Here is a 23,864-nt window from a genome sequence, read left to right on the forward strand (position 1 = left end):
TCTGATCAGGTTTCCATTTCCTCTGACTCCTCTTCAGAACAGGGATACTCTATTCCTCCCTGTGAGGATTCTGATGCTGAAGAATCTATTCCTTCAGCTTCTCCTCCTGAGGATTACTCATTTGGTCAAACCCTGCATACCATGAGGGAGCATTTCCACTGGGAGAGCCAAGATTATTCAAATTCTAAGAAAAGGCTTAGAGATTTTCTTCTATTACCTCATCACAGACCTCTTGCAATTCCACCTGTTCTAGATATTGTAGATGATGTATTTTCAGAGTCCGGCCTGTCTCCTGACTCTTTACATCCTGCACCTGTTAAGCCGGACAGATACTACAGGGTTCCAGATTCTCATAAATTTCTATATAAAAATCCTGCTGCTGACCCAGAAACTATTTCTCAGGGTCCCAAAGGGGTCAAGGCTGCTACTGCTAAAAACCCTGTCCCCTCAGATAGAGATTCTAGGGCACTGGACAGATGGGGGAAAAAGTCTACACTTCTGCTACCTTGGCTGTAAGGGCTTTAAATATGCTCAAATATCAGCAATACTTAATGTCTTTGTTAAAACAGAAAATGTTGACAAATTCTGAATGTTCTGAGAACAAAGAATTGCAGGATTTATTGCATGTAGCTGAACAAGTGGGAAAACATACTTTGCAATGTGGTTATGATTCACTGGAGGCCTCTTGCAGGGCCACTGTAATAGGTTCTGTTATTAGAAGGCATGCTTGGTTAAAGAAACAGACTCTGCCTGATCATGTTAAAGCAAAATTATTGGATGCTCCATTACAGCATGATACTTTGTTTGGTGTTAAGGCAGAAGAGGTGTTGAAGAAAATGGAGGATAAAGCTAAATCTATGCAGACAGTGAAGGATTGCTTACAGGTACAGCCACCCAGATTTAGCAGGAACTTGCCTTCTAAAAATTGGTCCTTTCCCGTGTCAGACAGGCCACAAAGAGGCCGATACAGACGCCCTAGAGGCAGGCAACAGCCCCAGGGCTCATACAGGCCCAAACAATGAGGTGCTTCTACCTCCAAATGTGTAGAAGACAAATCACAGCCACATAGAAAACAGTCCCAATGACTTCCCTCTGCCAATGCCAAGCATTTCTATCTTGGCAGCACCCTTAGGGGGAAAGCTAGCACTTTTTTCACAAAAGTGGCACACGATCACACAGGACAAATGGGTCTTAAACATAGGCTCTCAGAGCTACAGGTTCCACTTTCACACCCTTCCAAAGGCAAAAGGTATGCCAGACCTGCCACACAATCAAGGGGCAGAGGCACAAAAACAAGTAACATCTCTCATGGACATGAGGGCCATTCAGCCAGTGCCACAACAGGAGCGGGGACAAGGATTTTACTCAAGACTTTTCTTAGTTCCAAGAAAGGACAAAGCATGGTGACCAATTCTGGACTTGTCTATTCTAAATACTTTTCTGGACGTACCAAAATTCAAAATGTTGACTCTGCAACAGCTTCTGCCCATGCTGGGAAAGAAGGCTTGGCTTGTAACTTTGGACCTCAGAGGCATACCTGCATGTCCCAATCAGACAGTCTTGCAGAAGATACCTCAGGTTCATAGCTGGCTCAATGCACTACCAATTCTCTGCACTGCCCTTTGGCTTATCTACTGCGCCCAGGGTCTTCACAAAATGCCTGGCACCAGTAATTGCATTTTGCAGACAAAGAGGAATTCAAATATATCCCTACTTGGACGACTGCCTTATTCCAGCAGAGACCAAAGACATTCTACTAAAGCATCTGGTGTTTGTGAAAAGATTACTAATTTGCCTAGGGTACAAAGTAAATGAAAAGAAATCAAAACTTGTACCCTCTTAAGAGATAATATTCCTGGGTGCAAGCTTAAATACAACTGCCCAGATGGCTTATCTCACGCCAGACAAACAAAGGCAACTGACTTCTTACTTCGAAAGCATGGCAATAAAGACCCAGCTATCTGCAAGAGAAATTCTGCAGGCTCTGGGCTACATGGACTCCTGCATTCTGCTAATTCCATATGCAAGACTGCATATGAGGAAACTACAATGGTATCTAAAAAGTGTTTGGACTCAACATTGCCACAGCCTGGAATCATTCATTTCACTCATTCCCTGCCTGCAACAGGAGTTTTGATGGTGGGCACAGGCCTGTCACAACAACAAGGGACAGCCATTCACTTTACCCACAGCCAGGCAAACACTAACAACAGATGCATCAGATTATGCCTTGTGGGCCCACATGGCAGGAAAATGTGTTCAGGGCACATGGCCTCCCAAGCCAAAGGCATCTTCACATCAATCAAAAAGAGATGCTAGCTGTACAAAATGCCCTGACAGCCTTCAAGGACCTACTTCATCCAGGACAGCTGCTGATAAAGATGGACAACGCCACAGTTATGTGGTACATAAACAAGCAGGGGGGCACACATTCCTACCCCCTCTGCAGACAAGCCATGATTTTGTGGAACACAGCATTGACCTACCAAGTACACCTGCAAGCACAATTCCTGCCAGGAAAAACAAATGCTCTGGCAGACGAACTAAGCAGAAACCTCATAGATCCTCACGAGTGGAAACTAGATCCACAAATCTTTAGCGTGATAACAAGGAAATGGGGATGCCCAGACATAGATCTTTTTGCCTCCCCCCACAACTGCCACCTTCAGAGATTCTGCACAAGGACTTATCACAAACAAGCATGGAAAGTGGATGCCTTGTCATTCAGCTGGAACAGCCTTACAGTATATGCCTTTCCTCCACTGCCTCTCCTCCCAAAGGTGCTCCTAAAGGTCAGACAAGAGAAGCCACAAATGATACTAATTGCCCCAGATTGGCCATGCCAACACTGGTACCCAATCCTAAGGAGCTTGACTCAAGGCCCAGCCTGGACATTGCCTCAAATTCCTCATTTGTTGACCCAACAAAACAATCAGATCCTGCACAGCCAACTCAGAACCCTAAATCTAGCTGCATGGCAGATAGTGTAACCATTCAGAATACTCCTCTCTCTAAAGCGGTTATGGATGTTATTTTGGAGGCCAGGAGGTCCAGCACCAGGAAATCTTATGCAGAAAAATGGAAGAGATTCTGTGCTTGGAACCAGGCGCAAGGAATTGGCACGCTTGTACCAGATATTCCTCAGATTTTACCATATCTGACTGAGATGCTGGACAAAGGCCTATCCTTCTCATCAATTAAGATCCATGCCTCTGCCATTTATCTCATTACAGTACAGAACCACCAATGTTTTCACATCCATTGCTTAGGCAGTTCCTCAGGTGGGGGGGCCAAAAACATAAGGCCACTAAGGAGAGCACCAATACCTGCATGAGACCTCAATTTTGTCTTGGAAAAACTCACACTGCCTCCTTTTGAGCCAGCCAATACAGCTGAGATAAAATTCTTATCATGGAAAACAGCACTGCTAGCAATAATTTCAGCAAGAAGAGTCTCAGAGTTACAGGCATTAATGGCTGTGGAACCTTTTATTCTCTTCCATCCGGACAGGGTTTCTCTAAGGACAAACCCAACATTTATGCCTAAGGTAGTGTCCAGTGTGGCTCTTAACCAAACCATTCATTTGCCTACTTTTTACCCAAACCCATAGAATAAAGGGGAGAGACTTCTGCATTCCTTGGACATACAGACAGCTACGCTTCTACTTGGACAAAACTAAAGTTTTCAGAAAGACTGAGCAGCTTTTAGTGGCATATGCTGCAGGATGACAAGGAAAGGCTATCTCAAAGCAGACTATTTCAGAATGGATAGGCCACTGCATTTGTTTCTGCTGTTCACAACATGGCAAATCAGTGCCTAAGAGCATTAGACCACATTCTACCAGGGCAGCAGCCACCTCAGCAGCCTTCCTCAGAGGAGTACCAACCAAGGATATTTTGGAGGCTGCAACTTGGGACTTCAGTGCACACTTTTACCAAGCACTACCACTTACCTCTTTACTCTAAATCCAGAGCAGGCTTTGCCACTGCAGTTCTGCAGGGCCTTATAGCCACGCCTAGTGCTATTTAGACCCAGACGCCCTACCTCAGCTTTGGGATTCAACCCAAGTGTAATGACTGCAACAGTGAAACACGACTGAACATAGTACAGTTGTGTACCTACCATAAATGTAGATGTTAGAGTGTATTCACTGTTGCAGTCCAGGTTACCCACCCACCATACCCTCTCTTTGCTGAGACTTCTCTGTACTTCTCTATCCTATAAGAACCTATGTGGTGTATTTGTTTGTAGATGAAGGTATTGTGTATGTTAGTGCATGCTTTTATTAGCAATGTTTTTATAGCCTACCCTTTTGGGGGCACCTGACATCTGGGGCAAGAAAAACTGAAGAAAATGCCATCGGCTGCATCTTTTATACCCCTGGCGCTCTGACGTCAGGGAAGAGGCGACAGCAACCGACGCCGGACCAGGACTTTGGAATTCAGGCCAACTGCGGGTAGCCTGCCAGCAGGATAATCCAAGTGTAATGACTGCAACAGTGCATACACTCGAACATCTACATATATGGTAGGTACACAACTGTACTTTTCTTGTGCTGCAAAGTTGAGATGCAGTTGAGTATTGAGTAGATTTTACAAGGAGCTGAGAGCTGCAGGGGAAGAGAAGTTTAGTGCTGCTTATGCTGAGTCAGCTTGCATTGTTAATAGCCCAACAGGTTATGTATTTGCTTTTGATGCAGAAGACTGTGGGTTCTACTCCCACAAGGGGTGGATGCTGCCTTACTGAGAATGTCCTCCTCAGTGAAGATACTAACTAAGAGCCTGTTATCAGTTTGCCATCCATTTCCTCTTGCAATATTACCAGCTTAACATTTTTTTAATGTAATATAGGCAATTTATTCCTCAGGGGCAACAGACACTTTATTTTTCGATGAAACCATGAAATATAAAGGTGTTTGTGAGCAGCAACCTCTTCATTAGTTACAGATTTATTTAATGTGGAGTTATTTAGATGACTTTTACTTCTTCAGAGATTGTGCATACTTACTGATAATGGACTGTAGAATTGTGCATATTTCCTGATAATGGACTGTAGAATTGTGCATATTTACTGATAATGGTGGACTGTAGAATTGTGCATATTTACTGATAATGGTGGACTGTAGAAGTCTGAGTAGACTTTTATGATGGAAATGTTCTGAACTGGGCAGTTTTGTCATTATGGGTGCATGCGTTTTGTTTCATTGCTTACTGGAAAAATGTTGAAAACAAATTTAAAATGGCCTCTAACAACTGTACTGTATTGTACAAGGAATATAATTTAGTACAGTCAGGAAGGTGTATCAAAGAGCATATGTATGTTTCATATGCAAGGGGCCTATGATTTGAAAACAGCCCAAAATTAATATTTATCTGCCATTGGAAAAAATGTATCTTCTTTGAATGTGGGTTTCAATGAATGTGAGTTTCAAGGGCAGAGAAGTTTTAATGCCAAGTCTGTTTTCATTGTGAGACCGCATTGCTTTGTTTAGCAGATGTCTTAGTGTTTGTGCTGTAAAATGCAAAATAAAACTTTCAGATGAAGTACTACAGTGGCTTTTCATCTGTCCTTGATTTTGCAGAATGGTCTGGTTTTTGTCATATTTTTGTACTGTTGATTTATGCTTATTACTCAGAAAGTGCATGTTGCTCTGTGTTTAAGTAGCAATGCTTTAATGACCATAAGGTAAGCTTGTCTGAGATTGTAAGATGCAAGTAAGCTTTAATAAGCATACTGTTAAAGAATTGCCAACATTGAAAGCCTTTCTGTTGTTGCCATGCAGAAAATGCTTAACTAGATAATGTATAAACCTTGGGTATTGAAGGACAGGATTACATTATTTTAAAAATCTCATTACACTTGTTGGGAGACTTCCAGTCATCTGTACAGGCTTTACCCATAAACTAAACAGAATGCCAATCATGTGTGGTCCGTAACCTGTACAGTAATCCTTTAAGCAATGTATCTTGAGCTTGTTTCTTGTTTGCTTTTCATTTGTTACTTTGGTCATGTTTTCCCCATGAAACAAGTAGATAGTTGTCAGACAGCAGGTCTTTTTTGGATAAGAAACATTTTTACAAGTGGGGGCATCACAAAGATTTCTACTTTCAGCATGTTACTTGGTACTTTAATGAAGCTGAATATAAATTATAATTAGAGCTGTAGTGCAAGGAGAAGTGGTTTGAGTTGAGTGCTGCTTGTTTTTCTTATACTTGATTTTGACTGGCATTCCAGTAATGTATTTAAAAAGTAATTTATTTTTTCATGCCTCACAACCTTTTGTTTCCATCTAGATATTAAGTAAGCTGTCAAGCAGCCAATGCATTGAAATATTTTTATTCTTCTACACTTATTTTTGTCTTGATTGACTCATAATGACAGTTTGGCACCCAGGGCAGCGTATTTAATTAGTTAGTTTTTGTGGTTTTGGGCATAGCTCCTCCCCTTTCTAGTTGGCTGCACCCCTTCCCATTGACCCCACCCATTCAGCTGGCTCCTGCAGCCCCCCTTTGATTTGAAGTCACCAGCCGCCACTGGTGCCTTCTATGGAAGGTTGGGCGCCGGGCTGGCAACTCGCACTGTAAAACTCCACTGCCATTCATGAGGTGATCCGCTGTGGCGACCCCTAACCGGAAAAAGCCGAAAGAAGAAGACGACTACCTTATCAAGTTAGTTTTGAAATGTATTAAGTGTAGCTAACAAAATTAGAGAAACAAATTGTATGAGCTGTACATAATATATGTGTAAGTCATGATTTTATCTTCTAGTGATTTTTCAGTTGGTTACAGCAGTGTTTGAAATCGTGCCAACTTCAATTAAATGTGTGTACCACATAACAGTAGAAAAAGGAAGTCTGGCCGCTCAATAATAGTTTAGCGGCCAGACTTTTACCATTGGTATAGTCTCGATTTACAAAGGATATGCTGGTTGGGCTGACCAATGAGCATACTCGTTTTTGAATGTTAATGGCCAGTCGTATAATACACAATTTCCCCTTACCTTACTGGTGTGAGCAGATCAATCTCAACGGAAAAAAATAAAATAAGGTTTTGACAGATGCTTCTGCCTGTTATTCTATTCTTATAGGTTCATAGGTAGGTACTAGGCTATCGGCCCAAGGGCCTACATAAGCCTAGCCAGCAAGGTACCATAGGTTACGCCACCCAAGAAAGTTATTTTCCTGTGCCACTGTCCAGCAGAGACACAGAAGTGATCCCCGGGGTGTATTTCCGATTTCCCATCCACTCATCAAGATTTTTCTTGAAGAGTGCTAATGAAGAACTTTGCTTGACATAGATGGGTAGCGTGTTCCAGAGTATGGGAAGTCTCTGTGACAGGAATCTATCCCTCCAGCATGTCCTGTTTATTGTGGTGACAAGGTTTAGGTCCCTAGAGCGTCTAGCTTGGAGGGATTGGGATTTCTTTAGGTGTAGCATGTCCAACAGCTCTGGGTTTGACATAGCTTTATATGTTAGGCAGAGATCACCTCGAAGCAGGCGATATGCTCTTTTTTCCCCATAAGAATTTACTGTGCACTGAGGAGCTTAAGAGACTTATTTATTTATTGACATTTGATTACTGGGAAAGTCCAACTGTGTAGGAGCCCATTTTCAGCGGAGGCCTGGTGAAAGAAGTTACAAGGTATTACAAAACATTAGGAACAATAATTTTACAGTCTTTAAAAGTTGCACAAAAAAACTGCAGTTTAAATAATTATGCCAAAATAGATATATGAAAACTTTAAGAATACATACAAGTTATATGACAATGATTTAATAGAGAAATTTTATCCAGTTTATACAGACATTAAAGATAAGTTAGTATAATACAAGCAGGAATTGCAATTCGAAGTCAGAGCAAAGCAAGGCTTTTGGTATGTTTAGAGAGAAAGCCAGCGGAGTGATTGGTAGAAGTAAGGAAGTGAGCGAAGAAGGAAGAGTAAGGAGATCCGCAGGTCAAATTACAACAGAGAGTAATCAGTTTATAGTCTGTACAAAGCAATTAATAGTAGAACAAGTTTTCTTTCATTTCCTGAATGCAGAAATCTGTCAGCCAGGAAGAATAATTAACTGGCATGTACAGTGTAAACTATTGGTCAGGACAAAGGACAGTGGCCTACATAGTAAGTGGTGCTTTTAGAATGCAAGGTCTACTCTTTGGAGGGGGAGAAAGTTGAAGCCGGTTTCCAGCATAGGTAGGTATTTGACTAATTGAAGTTAATGCACAGCAAGGTTCTTCATGTTAAATTTGCTTACACTGTACTTTTACATTCATTGTACATTCTACATTTGCAGAGCTCCTGCAGTATCGTGGTCGGATGTAGTGACCAGAGGTTCTGCACTGTGAAGGAAGTTGGTGACTGAGTGAAAGAGGAGAGAATAGTAGAAGGGTCAGAAGTATACTTTACAGATGTTGACATCACTTCACTGTTACAGTAGCCTAAGCTTTGTGCATCATATCCTGACAAGGATATGCAAGTAGCTGGTGTACAAAGCTTCAAGGCATCTTCCATGCACCATAACTGCTGGAAGGGTTAGAGGAGAGCCATATAAAGTCAGCGTTTAAGATGACAAACCTTCAGAACTTTCTTGCTGTTGAAGTGCATTCTTCCTGCAGTCTTGGAATGATTAGCTGTTGGCTAGTGCTTCTCCAAGGTTGGGCAGGTAACTACCCTTCTGAGGAAAACCTTCCACTACTTTTCTGAGGAAAGGTTTACTGTTTTTACAGAAATGTGTGCATCTGGGGTAGGAAAATGTGCCTTTAGTGATTATCACTTGAAAAAAAAATATTGTAAACTTTACTTGATAGGGGAAACTGTTTTAAAATCACTTTGTAAAAATTAAGTATTTTTTGTGAAAAAATATAGATATGGGCTTGTAGTATTAGTTTTGGAGATTTTCTTTAATTCTTTTTTTTCAAAATTGTAAACATCCTGGTTCATTGACTGATCCAGGCATTGCTTCCTGCTTATCAAGCACTTTTCTGTACTAAACCATGGAGCAAGTTTTGGGCTTTTTGGTTTTTCCCTCCCTGTGACTGCAAGACAAATTGGGAGTCTTTGGAAGTCAGGGCAGCTGCCTTTCTGTCTTAGTCACTGATGAATGATTTGTATGGCCATTTAATAGAGCAGTTTGGAGGGACAGGTATATTTCACAGAGGATATTTCTGCTATAGAACAGACTCCCCATCCACATAAAACGAAGCTCATCCCTGTCCATTTTCAAGCTCAACTTAAGTATATGGATGGGAAACAGAAAATATACCCCAGGACTGCCCCTGTACCACTGTTGGATAGATGCAGCTCCTAAATGCATTATCCCATACGTGGGTCCATTCAGTTGTCTATAGTATGATCCCAGTTATTCTGAGAGGCAATGTATAATTATAGATCATGGGATGGATAAAGCCAATCTGTAACCAAATGAGATGTTAGCTTGAGCGCAAAAAGGAAATTGACTAGGCTTAAAATGGCCTGCGAGGGCAGCTAGCTAAGTAGTTGCTTATAAATACAAGACCAAATCATATACATCTGACCACTAATCTTCTCTTGACGCAGCTGATGTTGCTCCTCAAGACGTCACTAAAGATAGTAAGTTAAGCATGTCATCTATGGTTGTTGGCTTGTCATTGTCCGGCAAGGGAGAGAACCACTCTTATCAGTCTCTAAGGAGGGAGTGGTTGATGTTTTACCACAAAGATGACCTAGAGTGTTTGTTTCCTGGGGAAGAGCTCTGTCCATGAGTCTGTCATTTTCTGGGGGTTTTCAAGAAAAAGAAAACCAAAAGCTAGGCATATTTCTCCTACTGTGGGCAGGGAAGACTTGCTAAGGGCTTAGTTCAAGCCTTTAATTTCTTATGTTCTGATTCTTCTCTGAGTTTTTAAAAGATCTCCCTGCATGTCTGATACTAGTGCCCAGTCAGGAAGGCAGGAATTTGCCTGGGAATGTAGCTGTCCAATAACCTGAGATACATGAAGGGGAAATCTGCTTTTTGTAAAACTATAACCAGGATATGACAGACTTGTTTCAGTGGGAACGTCTAGTATTCCAACAAGTGTTATGATTTATTGTAACTAGATTTTCCTCGACCTGCATATCTTCCTCCTGTGCTACCAGCTTTGGAGGCTGTCGTATTCACAAGGTCATCATTTTTCTCTACTCTTCCCTTATTAGACCAATCATAGAGCATAATGCCCCATTTGGCATGTACCTTACTAGACAACTGGAGAGACCACAAAAGTACCTCACGAAGAGAATCTTAGGCCTTAAACACGTCTTGCACGGACAGACTCAAAAAAACTCCAGCCGTTCTCTGTCTCATATCATCTGCTAAGGCGATCTCAAAGCCATGTCTGACCCAGCTCTGTTAGAAATGCTACATCTAAAGAAATCCCAATCCCTCAACACTACATGCTCCAGAGACCTCAACCTCATTACTACAATTAACAGAACATGCTGGAGGGACAGGGTCATAGCTCAGAGACTGCCCATGCTCTGGAATAGACTTCCCATACATGTCAAGCAGAGCATCTCACTGGCCCTCTTCAAGAGAAATCTTGATGAGTGACTGGGAAATAGTAAGTTCACACCAGGGATCACTCCAGTGGCTCTACTTGATAGAGGTACTGGAACTGACATCAGGCGACAATGCCAGGGCACTTCTATGGGCTAGGCTTGTAAAGGCTCCAGGGCCATTAGTCTAGTACACACCTATGAACCTGCAGCATGCCTGACAGCCCCCTGCCCCTAAAAAGTCTGAGACTGTATAAGATCCTTCTGACTCACAATATCTATTTTGTAATCCCAAACCAGACCCTGCCTTCTGTGGCAAAACATCTATTGCCTAATACCTTGTAATTCCTAACCCCATCCTTTCTGAAAAGATGGGGAAAGCTTTTTTTATATAGATTCATGAAGAAATTTTATTATTCTTGTACTTTAGCATTCAGAATTCTGAGTTTTCAGGCTTGATATTAAAATACTTGCTTCATTTGAAAATATGAAAGTTAACTGCTAGCCTCTTTTCTTCAGAGATTAAAGCATCTCTGAATTCTGTAATATTTTCTTTCTCAGGTAACCGAACCTTCTTTGACAGGTGATGCTGATGCTGTATCTAGAGCAGCTACTGCTGGTTTAGTAATGAGAAAGTTTGCATGGTTAGGTTAACAGAATGTACCAGAGGATATCAAAACTGAGATTTTAAATTTCCCCCTAGATAGAGAGGTATTTTGACCCCCTCTTCAGCTAAAGTCCTTAAAAGATTTAATGAAAGAGAGAAGTTAATTCGGGGATCACACAGATTTTTTTCAACCTTTCCAAAGTGTAGTAGGACTTTTCCTTCCAATTCAAGATACTTTTATAGGAAACAAAATTCTCATCAAGGTGCAGGCAAGCAGAATTTCAAAAAGTAAATGTTAAGAAGGCTCAAAAAATGATGGGAGGAGTCTCCCTCAACCAAGGACATTCCAAAAGTCAGGCGGACTATATGCCCCTCAGGTGTTTTACCTCCTCCCACTCTGGCAGCTGTTAAATCTTTCCCAAAGTCTATGTTTTTATTTTTCTTAGTGGCATCTGATAACTTCATTATAGGTGGGTTTTGAGAATCATTCAGAAAGGTTACATTTGGCAGTGGAAGTTCCTTCCTATTTTTTAGTGGATTCCTCCTCATTTCTGAAACTGAGATTCTCTGTTCTCCCAGTCCTGGAACAAATGCTATCTCTAAGGGTAATAGAATCAGTTCACCCAGAGCAAACAGGAAAGGGATTTTATTCAGGACCCTTTCCAGTGCCAAAGAAAGAAAGGAATTTGAGACCAGTCCTAGACCTTCCTTTTCTAAACCTTCTTATCCAAGTCCCAACATTCACGATTCCCTTCAGTCTCCGTTACTGATGATACCTCATCTCAAATTTTTTTTTTACTAACTGTAGATTTAAGACATACTTATGACATCCCAGGTCTCAAAGACTTCCAATGTTTTCAGGATTTTCTATGTCTGGCTTTCATTTTTAGTTCTCTCAACTTTTTGGGTATCTACACCTCCGAGTGTTTACAAAAGTATCTGGTACCACTAAAATAGCTAATTGCAGGTTTGAATGCATTCACATTTTCCTTATTTTTCCAGACTCATTTTTTAGAATGTCTGGAATCCTTGGCCTGGGTTAACGTCTTAGAAGTCTTCTCTCATTCTTTCTTACAGGATAGCATTTCTCATACACCTTTTGGATAGATCCTTATAAAGGCTTTTCTTTCACAAGACAGTATTGGCCTTATAAAGGAAAAGTTTCTCCACCCAGTCTCTGACATCAGCCTGTCTCTGTATTCTGAGTCATGACGTCTAAAATTCCCATGATTCCTCTGGCCTGATTTCACATGAGAAAAGAAAAATCAGTGGCTTCTCAAACCAGTTTGGAACCATCACCAGCACCCACTTTCCTTTCAGATTCCAGTGTTGAGGTCTGTCATGAGGGAGTTACTTTGGTGGGCGAACCAGTTATCTTTCAATCCATGTCTGCCCTTCTCCTTGGCTCCTGTTTAGTCTGTTACCACAGATGCCTCAGACTTTGCTTGGAGAGCTGTGCCTATGGGAGTAAAAGTTCTGGGCTTGTGGTATCAATTCTCTAAATCGCCTTTGTACTCCAGGAAGTGATACATAAACAGGGGGAATGTGACAATACCCCTTTTCTGACTAGCTGTAATAGCTTGGGAACTAGCAACTCCGCTCATTTCTTTCCCTTCAAGCTAACTACATTCCATGACAGCAAAACATCAGTCCAGACAAGCTGAACAGGACCAGTACAGACCCATACATGGAAACTGAACCCTTGGGGTCTTCCAGGAATTGATCCATCTGTTGGCAGCTCTTCAAGTAGATCTGTCTGCCTGCGTTTAAAGGTCAGATAAGTAATCATGGAGCAGAATTTCTTTACAGTCGGGCCTGGAAAACAAATGTCTTCTCACTCCCGTGAATGGGAATGTTTCCATATGCCTGTCCACAGATATCCAGGGTCATTCTAGAGATTCATATGGACTCCCCAGAGACAATTATGGTGAATCCCTTTAGGCCAGGCAACAGTGGCTCTCCCTTTTTAAATTGGCCAACGACAATTACCACAAGCTACTCAAGGCTTATCTCACATAAGATAAATGTTTGTTACACCCCAGCCAGAAAAATTTTTCAGTTGACTACCTTGCTGATACAGTTTTAGTACCATTTAGGCACCTGTTTCCTGAGAACATGCAGCACATATTAAAGGAAGGTAAAAAACATGCTAGTAGAAAATCATGTATAGGTAAGTGGGAAAGATTTTCTGGTTGGTGCCAAAGTAAGAACCAATCGCAGCCTGACTGGAAAAACTCCAGCTGTACTCAGTGGCATATCACTTACTCAGAGGTGATCTCTGCCTGACTTACAAAGCCATGTCCAACTCAGAATTGATGGACATGCTCCACCTAAAGAAATACAAGTCATTGCGAGCCACTCGCTCTAGTGAGCTAAACCTCGCCACAGCAATAAATAGAACATGCTGGAGGGATAGATTCCTGTCACAGAGACTCCCCATGCTTTGGAACAAAATTCCTAACTACATTAGGCAGAGCCCCTCACTAACACTCTTCAAGAGAAACCTTGACGAGTGGATGGGTAACAGAAAATACACCCCTGGGATAACTTCATTGGCTCTTCTTGACAGAGGCTCAGTTAATTAATCAATGGGGCGGTGAAAGCTGACACACTCTGGCTAGGCTTATAAATGCCCTCGGGCAGATAGCCTAGTTACCTACCTATGAAATCTATAAGACCCTTCAAAGGCCCATATGCCTGTAGCCTTTCTTAATCATGTATTAGGATTCATCTCTTGGCCATCTCTGCTGGTGTGCCCTTGGATTCCCCCCATTTTACCAAGCCTCAAGTCAAACAGTTCTTAAAAGGGGTTCTTCATATCGGTCTACCTAGAAGGCAGATGACTTTTTGGGATCTCAGTTTTGATGGCCATTATGATCACTGCTGCAGTATCTTTAGCCATATAGGGGTTGTATCCTGCACAGGATGCAACAGCTGGAAAGCTTCCAAAACTTCCGTTACCATCCTTGTGCCCAAACAGTGTATACTGAGCTGACTAAAGGGTGCCAAGACCTTCAGGGATTTCTTGCCACTGAAGGGCACTCCTCTTGTGGGCTTTTGAGGATAGTCAGTCTTGCTAACACTTTCCATTTCTTGTCAGATAAGTTCCCTTTAATGGAAAAAAAAATGTCAGCGTTTACTTATGGCAGAAACTAAATGTTTTCTGTGAAAATTTTAGGCTAGGAAAATGTTTTTGACTGTCACTTTTGTCACTTTTAAACAAAACCATTACTTTTTACTTTTGTGGGAAAAAAGTTGTTTAAAACTTGTTTTCTGTGGTAAAAGTTATTTTGCTGTTGAGACAAGTGTTTAAAATGCTTTTATTGTGGTGTTTTGGTAGTAAAATTTACTTTTTTAGTGTTCGCCTATTTCACTAACTACTGCATGTTGTAAAGCTTTCAGGAACTGCCTCTCTCCATTAGTAGAACAGGGGGCAATCCTGGGGTAAAATTTCTGTTTCCTATCCATTAATCCAAGTTACACTTAAATATGCACAGAGATGAGCTTTGTTTGACATGGGTGGGGGTGGGGGGGTCTGTTCCAGAGCAGCAGTATCCTCTGCAAGATATATTTACCCATCCAAGCTATTCTGTTGATGTTACAGAACAGACTTGGGTCCCTAGACAGAGTACTTGATACCATTTGACTTGGTGGTGTGCAGTTAATCCATTAGTATTTGGTGGGAGGATGCCTTTTGTTAATCCATTAGTATTTGGTGGGAGGATGCCTTTTTATGCCAGACAGGGTTCCCTCTTAGCAGTCTGTAGGATACAGAGTATAGTGACATTGCTTTGAGTCTAACTATGTAGGACATACTGTTTAGGCCTTGCATCCATTTCTCATATAGCCTCATCTACTTCCATATCCCTGCAATTATTATTCACAGCGATTTACCTCTTACACTAAAAGGTTTGAAAAGAGAAACTGTAACATCTTTGCAGATACTCTGTATATAGCTGCACATATAGGTTTGATTAGAGAAACTTTAACATATTTGTATATATTTCTGAATATAAACTGTATTCTTCATAGGCTTGAAATGTGAGACTGTAACCTGTATGTTAATACAATATGTTTGTGCATATACTGTAACTTGCTTGTCTTTATCTGTAAGTTTGGAGCTTTTCTCCCTGGGCCTCCACTGAAAATGAACATGTATCCAGTCGTACTATCCCGGTCAGCAAATGTAAAATAAATAAATAGTCCCTGTAGCCACCACAGACTGGGTTTAGATGTGTCCTCTCCGACTGTTGAAGGTGCACTTGGCTTGCAAGGGAGAACCAGTCTTGTCGGTTCTGGGACTAGGGGCAAATGAGTACATATCTGCCTATCCAGTGTGCGTACACCCACCTCTAGGCAGGTTTTTCTGGCATAGTCTGCTTCTTCAGAAATTCCTGTCAAAAAGAAGCAAAAACTTAGACATATATGTCTTCTGCCTTGGTCACTTTACAAATGAGTGATTTATTGGCTTATCCCAGGGGTTTAGTTCATTTCATGTTCTTGATCTTTCCAGTTTAGTGTTTTCTGGTAAAAGACATTTGTCATTTTCTGGAGAAGTTCAAGTGTTTGAATCACAAAATGATTGTGAAGGACAAATAGTCTTGTTTCTTTTGATTTCTGATTCAGATTCTGAGGACAGTTTGGCTTCTGCCAGTCCCTGTGAGGGATTTGCTTTGTTTGTAACTATTTGCAGAATGAATCAATTTTTACAGTGGAAACATAATATTCAGCTGTCCATGAAGTATTCTTTATTAAAACTGGATTTTCCAGAACTTAACGCCTGTTTTTTTTCAGCATTGGAGGATGTTTTGTTTTTGTCTCAGCCAACCTGCTTACCCCCAAGGAAGCAGAAAGATTGTGTAAAGTTTGTCAGTATTATAAGTTTTTATGCACTTATCTCAGGTTAAACCCAGCTGCTGCTAACTAACTAGTTAATACCAGCCCCTCCCTCCCTTTCTGACAAGGATGGGAAAGCTTTTGATAGATGTGGGAAAAGTGCATTCTTCTGCAGTGCTTATTTTAATATCAAGCTCATATGTTAAATTTATGCTTGACTGTTGAGAACATGAGGAATAATTTGGCATTTGTTTGTTCTTCTGAGGACATAATCTTTATGTATATTGTATGACCTAATTGCGTCTGTCTCTCTCATGTGGGTATCCACTGTATAGAACATGCTTATGATTTTGCTGATGTCACTTCCAAGGCTACTGCCACTGGAACTGTTTTGAGAGTGTCTGCTTGGTTGTATTCTCATAACCTTCCAGAAAATGTCAAAGCTGGAATTTTGAATTCTTGGGCAGGAAGTTAATTTTTGTTCTGTCTGTTGCAGTAGCTCTTAAAAATGAGAACAAGAGAGGTAAGCTGATACTAGGAATCTCTTAGATTTTTCAGACTTTTCTCCAAGTCTGCCAAGGGGGTTAATGCTAACCCTGCAACCTTTTTGAAAAAGTAAAATAGACTCAACAAGCTGCTGATAAATGTTTAAAAAGCATTAGCAGAGAGGCTGCAAAAAGAAGAGGACCCCATCCCAAAGAATAAAGGGCAGTCTGAGTCTGACTATTGCCCCTTTCCCTTTCCATTCTGGAAAACCCTTAATCTGTCCAGAAAGTCTGAACCTGCATTTCTGTCTGGCAGCAGATAGTTTAAGACAGGTGGGTTCTGAAAGTAATCCACCAAGGTTATGGATGGCAGTGAGAGTCTCTCCCCCACCTTTTCAAGTGACTCCCTGTCATCCTCCAGAGCAAACTCCTCTTTTTCCTCCTGTCATTCAGCATCTGCTTTATCAAGGGGTGATAAAAGGTGTCCCTCATCCTTCTCAGTTAAGAGAGTTTATTCAGGAATGTTTCTTGCACTAAAGAAAGAAGATTAATGGAGACCAGTTGTGGATCAAGCTTTTCTTCAACTTTTTGCAATAGTGCCCTGGTTCAGAATGTTACCATAGTTTCACAATTTGTTACTCCTTATTCCCCATTTGAGTTTTCTTGTGACCTAAGATTTGTAAGTTGCATATCATCACATTCCTGTAGATCCAGATTTCAGGTTTTCTTTAAGGTTTTCTGTGTTGGGATCACATTATCAGTTGTCTGCATTACATTTTGGTCTGTTACTGCTCCAATGGTATTCACAAAGTGCATAGCGCCAGTGGTAGCCTAATGCAAAGCAGATTGCAAGGTATTTACAATTTCCTTATTTAGGTGACTTGTGTAACTTTTGTGTCTTTTTTCAAAGTGTCAGGAATGTACAACTTCCAGGAGAATATACAGAAGTCTTGTTTGACACCTTCTTTGATTTCTTGATGTATGTGTACCTTAGTTAAAAGAGCATTTCTTTCAGATCCTGTATATACAGATCTGTTCCTGAGTGCTCCCCTCAGACTCCACTCTCAGGGAGTTTGTCATGATTCTGGGTCTCATGTCGTCTATACTTCTCGTGATGCCTACAGCAGAATCCCACATTAGATAAATCCATTGGTCTTGACATCAATATTCCTTGACATTACAGAGTGCAGTTTTGGGGTTTGTGAAAAGGGAGATGTTTTGGTGGAGAGACCAAATTTATCAGAATCCAGGTCTTTCATTTTTACTTCCAGCTCCAACACTGACTGTAGCAACAGATGTATCATACTTTGCTTGGGGAGTAGCGTCTGGAGGGATAGAAGTTCAGGGTCTTTGGACCAGAAAAGATGGGCCAAAACATAAAAACTTAAAAGAGATGTTGACACCTATAAACATTCTCAGCTCTTTTTTGTTTGCAAGACCACTACAAGTGTTTTAAACATCACAGTGATGTGGGTACATAAATGATAGGGGAAACCTATCTTACCCTGTATGTAAACTAGTCATTGTAGCCTGGGATGTAGCTTTTCAGCACACTCTCCGTCTACAGGCATCATACTGTGTTGTGGCAGACAAGCTGAGCAAGACCAGAACAAACCTTCTTGAACAGAAATTGATCACTATCTTTTTCTTTTCCTTGGGCAGAAATGTTCCTGTATGCTTTTCTACCCTTTTCACTAAGAGTCATTCTGAATGTTCAAGAAGGAAAGGTCATTGTGGTGACTCCCTTCTGGCCTAGGCAACACTACTTCTGCCTTCTTTTGGAAATGGCCAGGGGCAGTTACCTCAAGCTTCCTTACAGACTGGACCTACTCACAGAAAACAAGGAATGTTTGATACAGCCCAACTCCAAGCAGCTGCAACTAAATGCCCATATGATAGAATTTTAATACCTTTCAGGAATCAATTTTCTGAGGATGTGGAGCAGGTATTAAAGAAGGCAAAAAAAAAACTGCTACTAGGAAATCGTATATTAGTAAATGGAAATGATTTTATAGTTGTTGCCTAGTCAGTAACCAGGATCCCATCAAAGATTTTGCACTTTTGGCACTCCAGTGTTTGCGTGAGCTTTACTATCTTTTTTCCTTCCTTATGCCTCTATCAAGGTTTATCTTACAGCCAGTTCAGCATGTCTGTGCATTTCTCCTCTTCTCTTTAAACAGATTATCGAAGGAGCTTTAGTCATAAGACCCCCTTTGTAGACCATTCCTTCCACTTGGTATTTCAGTTTTGTGCTGGAGAAGTTTGGCTGGCAGCATTGAAACCAGCCTCTTTGGCTGATTTAAGGTTCATTACATGGAAAACTCTCATCCTTGTTGCTGTGACATCTGCAAGAAGAGTGCCTGAGTTGCAAGGTCTTCTTGTGAGTGAATGCTATTCACTTTGTTCATAGAGACAGCGTTATTGTGCATAACTAACCCTTCATTCATGCCTAAAATAGTTTCAGAGTTCACTTTGAATCAAGTCCCTCAATCTGTTGTTTTTTTTTTACTCAGAACCTAAAAACAAAGGAGAAGAGTTTCTGTACCATAAATGTGTATAGACAACTCTGATACTATCTTGTCAGAACCAACTTTTTCAGGGAAGCTGACTAGCTAATTATTTCCTATTCTGTGACTAAGAAAGGTCAGCTTGTGTCTAAACAGACTATTTCTTAGGATGCTGTCCTCTGCTGTTGGGTTTTTATACTCCTTCCACATCAAAACTGTTCCAAGCAGGCACATTCCACCACTGCCTTTGCTTCTTGAATGGCATACCAGAAAGGGGTAGACTGCAGAAGCACTACATCTGGAGTCCTTCATCAGATCCAGAGCAGGTTATGCTAGGACCCTATCCTTCCTTCTTCCAGGATAAGTAAACTATGGTAGACCCACCCATAGGCAGTTGAAGCTGTGAGGGTGATGCACATAGTACAGTTGTGTAAGTTGCACACTTATAACAGTAGATATTTGAATTCTTCACTGCTGCAGTAGCTGTATCTACCTATCATCCTCCTCATTGTATATAGTTAGTATGGGTTGCACGCAGTTGTTGTCATTGCCATCATTGTTATTTAGGAAAGATAAACTTCCCTTTTTACACTTGGGGGGCAAAGAATTTGTGAAGATTTTAGTCAGTCTGGCTGCTTTATAGTTCTATCCAAAAGGGTTTAGCCTGTAGACAGCCAGAGTGACTGTGGGAGGGAGTTAGAGCTGTGGGAAGCTGGCCAGTTGCTGTATCCTTTGCAAGTTCCAACCCATAGGCTGCTGCATCAGTGTTATAGGTAAGTGCAACTTGCACAACTGTACTTTAAGTGTAAGTGAATACTTATTGACAGCTTTCATTAAATTGACTGCTTTAACAGTACTTTTTCGGTAACTGCATTGGAGGGCTAGGAGTCGGGACTACTGACTCAACTCGTCAGCTCCATAGCGAAAGCCCCATATTTTCTCCTTAGAACACCCTCTGGTAAGACTCCTCAAACAACAGCTGCTAGCATGGTTAAAAAAGCAAAAAACAAAAAAATTCACATGTTAAGATTCCTCACTGTGAATGGCAAGGTTTCACTCAGGGTTTTTTAAATGCTTTGATGGCCTTGAAGCCTCCTGGGGGGGGGGGGGGGGGGTTGTCTCTGCGCCTGCTCCTCCCTGGTCTTCTACTCCATGTGAGAGACCCAGGGAATGGGATTTCTCTAATGAGGACCTTGACTCAGGGGGAAGAATTTTTGGCTTACTCTTCCCAAATCCTTCCTCTTTTGGGCTGCGGTTCTGAGGAGGAGGATTCTGTAAGTCCAGATCCCCCTTGGAGGAGCTCTCCTTGGGTGATACTATTGCCTGTATTGTTAGATTATTTTAAGTGGGATTTTTCTCAAGTCTCCAAGATTCAAAAATAGATATTACGAGCTCCTACAAATGGAATCTTCTAAGCCATCTGTTGTTCCTCCTGTTCTGGCTGCCCATCTGGATACTTTGTCAACAGTGACTGTAGCCCCTGACTCTTACCCCCTGCACTTAAGAGGCCAGTTAGATTCTGTAAAGTTCCTGAGGAGTGCTAATTCCTTTACAGATGCCCTTCTGATGATACTTCTGTAGTGTCTCTCCTCTGATAAGCCCTCCAAGTTATTACCTTTTACCAAGCTGTTGCCTTCTGAGAAGGACAGTAGGGCTATGGAATGGCTGGGCAAGAGAGTTTACACTGTTGCCACTTTATCTTTTAGGGTCAGCAGCTGGCAGACTTGTATGACCAGATATGTTTTGGCCCTCTTTCTCAGGTTTGTAAGGTGGTTTCTGACCTTCCTGACTTTGAGGGGGAAGTCTTCTTCTCTCCCTGCTGGGCTGTAATTCTCAGTTTCCCACCACTCAGTCAAATATAGTTATGATGCAGCTGATTCTTCTTTCAAGGCTGCTGCCTTTGGTCTGGTTATGAGATATTGTTTGCTTCGTCTGCAGGATTTGCCTGATTGTCATTAAGTCCAAACGTTTAGATGCTGCTTTGGATAATAAGAATCTTTTTGGATCTGCTGCAGCTGAACTTTTCAAGTCTGTTTTGGAAAAGGGTAAAGCCTTACAGGAGTTGAAACATATTTTCATTTCTTCTATTCCCAAATTTCTGAGGAATTATCCCCCTGCCTGCTTTTGTTCATAGGCAATTTTGCTCTCCTCTCAAGGGCAAGAAGGGTTCTAGGCTTGTGCTTCCTGCTAAGTCTGCTCAGACTCCTGGCCCCCAGAAATCACCTTTCCAGGATAAGCCAAGTTCTATTTGACAGTTTGCTTCCTCCTGTCCTCTGCTAAGTTCCCTTGCCCTTCTTGTCAGTCCCTGTCTCTTCCAGATTGGCTACAGATAATGTCAGACTCTTGGGTTGTTTCCATTATCCGTCAAGGATGCTTCATGGTTTGGAAATCCCTTCTTCCCTTTGCAGGCATTGCTCAACCTCCTTGGGAACAGCTTTCCCATTTTCCAATGGTTCTTCATTTTGTTTTTGTTCAGGGCACCATTCAGGCACTGTTTTCTGCCCAGTTGGGGAAAGGATTTCACTCCAGAATGTTTCAGGTCTCATGAAAGGAAGGCACTTGGAGACCAATTCTGGATTTTCTCTAGCAGAACACATCTCTTAAGATTCCTTCCTTTCTGATATCTCTGCAAACATTATTTCCTGTTGTACCCCAGGCTTTTCTGGTCTCTCTGGATCTCAAGGATGCATACTTTCACATCTCCCCATCCATCATCTCTTCCTGAAATGTTTGTTTCTCTGTTTTCTTACATTTTCAGTTTTCTGCATTGCCTTTTGGCCTCTCTACTGCCCCAAGGGTATTCAGCAAATGCCTCTCTCCAGTCCTTGCTTTTTGCAGGGTTTGAGGGATTTATATCTTTCCCTGTCTAGATTATCTACTTATTCAAGCTCCTCCCCCAGCAGTCTGCTGCAAGATCTCAAGTTTATTACTTCCCTGTTAGAGTCTGGGGTTGACAGTAAGCTTCCAGAAATCAGTTCTGACTACTTCCTAGGATCATATTTTCCTCACCTGTACGTTTCGCACAGTTTTCATGCCAGCATCCCTGTCTGTCCCAAGGCTCTGTCTGTAATTGCCTTTTTCCAGTCCCTTCTTCCTCTAGAGTCTGTCTTAAGGAATTTCTCAGGGTTCTTGGGTTCATGGTTTCCATACTCCCTCTCTCCAGACTTCATATGAGAACTTCAGTAGTACCGCAAGTCATTGTGGCTCCAACATTGCCATTTCTTGGACTTCCTGGTACCTTTCCTTCCCTGTCTCAAAGTTGTGCTTCAGTGGGGAATTTATCAACTTTGTCAACCTGGGGCTTTCCTTTCAAGTTCCATTTCCAACTCGGGAGCTCTTTGCAGACTGGGGAATGGAGGTGGAGGGTGCATCCTGTGGGCCCCCTCAAGGTTCAGGGCCTACACCTTTCGCGTGGAGCATACGTGTGACATACAATGCCTGTAAGAACTGCAGGCTTTGGCTGGACATTGGGCTATCCTTGAGAGGAGATTTCTTGAGTAAAGAATACTAAAACAATGAAGAGAAGGACATATACTGTTATGGTAAGATTTTACACAACTGTACTTTGTTAACTTGTATTTATACACCTTTCAACACCCTTTTGATTTTTATTTTCATATTGTCTTGTTCCAGTAGACAACAGTCTTTTCCACGTCTTTCCTTGAGCTATTTGCTGGACATGTGCTTGCATTGGTAGTAGACAAGCCTAGCTAGCTTTTATTTACATTTAATTTTTTTATGATTATGACAAAAATCTTTCACTGTTAGCAGTATGTGTATTAAATGACCAACATGTAGTTTTTGATTTTCGTCGCACTTAAATGTTGAAAATGAACATCCCACATTGTAAGTTTGTTTTGCATCTTGCAATGCCTGTCATCTATTTTTCTTCTTTATGGTAAAAGCCTTGTACTTTAGAGTAGTAGTATTCATTGTGTGTATACCTAGCAACTTGAAATATTTACTTGGAAGTTGGATGTCTGAAAGTTTTTGCTAAAGGCAAGTGCATTGCTTGTTGCAATATTTTAATGCAAGTAATGGTCTGTCTCAGGCTTGACTGTGAAATTCCAGATTGGCTTTACTAAACAGTTAACTGGGTTTCCTTGCATATCACTGTATCTTTTACATTTTTGTTTTTCAAGTTGAGAATGTACTAAAAGAGCTAAAGCTTACATTAGAAAATAAGAATGGCACTTCGCATACTGGTGAGTTATCTGTTGTACTGGATGGCTTGACTGTCGAGCAGGAAAACCTACCTAGTGACAATCCATTATTGACCAGTAAGTTTATTTCTAGATATCAAAAAATATCTTACTGTTGTAATACTTCTGAAAATGAGGAGTAAAACATTGTTTTGTTTTTAAAGAAGTACAACAGAATGGCGATGCTGTCCATGAAAATGGAGGTGAAAGCTCCACAAGAGTCAGAACCAGGTAATTTACAGATGCTTTTTAATTTTTAATAATAAACTGTCTTTTTAAGGCATATAGAAATGCCTGATGCTGCATGAATATAATAGAGAAAGGTAACATGGCTGAAATAAACAAGCATAAGCTTTCAGTAGCATGGATACAAATAGTATTGTACCTTAAGTTCATATGCATAGACAAGATAAATTAAGACCAACTTTAAGCCCACCAGGCAAATGCCTGTTATCAGATGTTCATCGTGTTACCCTGCTGCAGTCATCACGCTTGGGTTATCCTGTCGTCAGGCTGTCCTGCAGTCAGCCGGATTTCCAAAGTCTTGGTCCAACGTCTGTTGTTGTCGCCTCATCCCTGACGTCAGTGCGCCAGGGGTACATACACTGCAACCGACGCCATTTTCTTCAGTCTTTCTTGCCGCACGGTGCCCGAAGCAGAAGCAGTTTGCAAGTGCCGGTCGGCCGACTCCTGAGCTTGTCGAATTCGAATTTCAGA

At 41.4% G+C, this 23,864-nt stretch overlaps 1 protein-coding gene across 1 annotated transcript in view; it reads left to right on the forward strand.

The window, feature by feature from the left end:
- The window catches only part of WWP1 (WW domain containing E3 ubiquitin protein ligase 1), a 2,386,594-nt gene that overhangs the window by 696,754 nt on the left and 1,665,976 nt on the right, over nucleotides 1-23,864 (forward strand). The window contains exons 7-8 of the mRNA XM_044065992.1: nucleotides 23,088-23,225; nucleotides 23,312-23,378. Of these exons, the coding sequence (XP_043921927.1) occupies nucleotides 23,088-23,225; nucleotides 23,312-23,378 (205 nt within the window). The remainder of the gene's footprint in view (nucleotides 1-23,087; nucleotides 23,226-23,311; nucleotides 23,379-23,864) is intronic.

The sequence above is a fragment of the Protopterus annectens genome, chromosome 3.part0, assembly GCF_019279795.1.
Source record: "Protopterus annectens isolate FY-2018-M chromosome 3.part0, PAN1.0, whole genome shotgun sequence".
In the NCBI taxonomy this organism is placed as follows: domain Eukaryota; kingdom Metazoa; phylum Chordata; order Ceratodontiformes; family Protopteridae; genus Protopterus; species Protopterus annectens.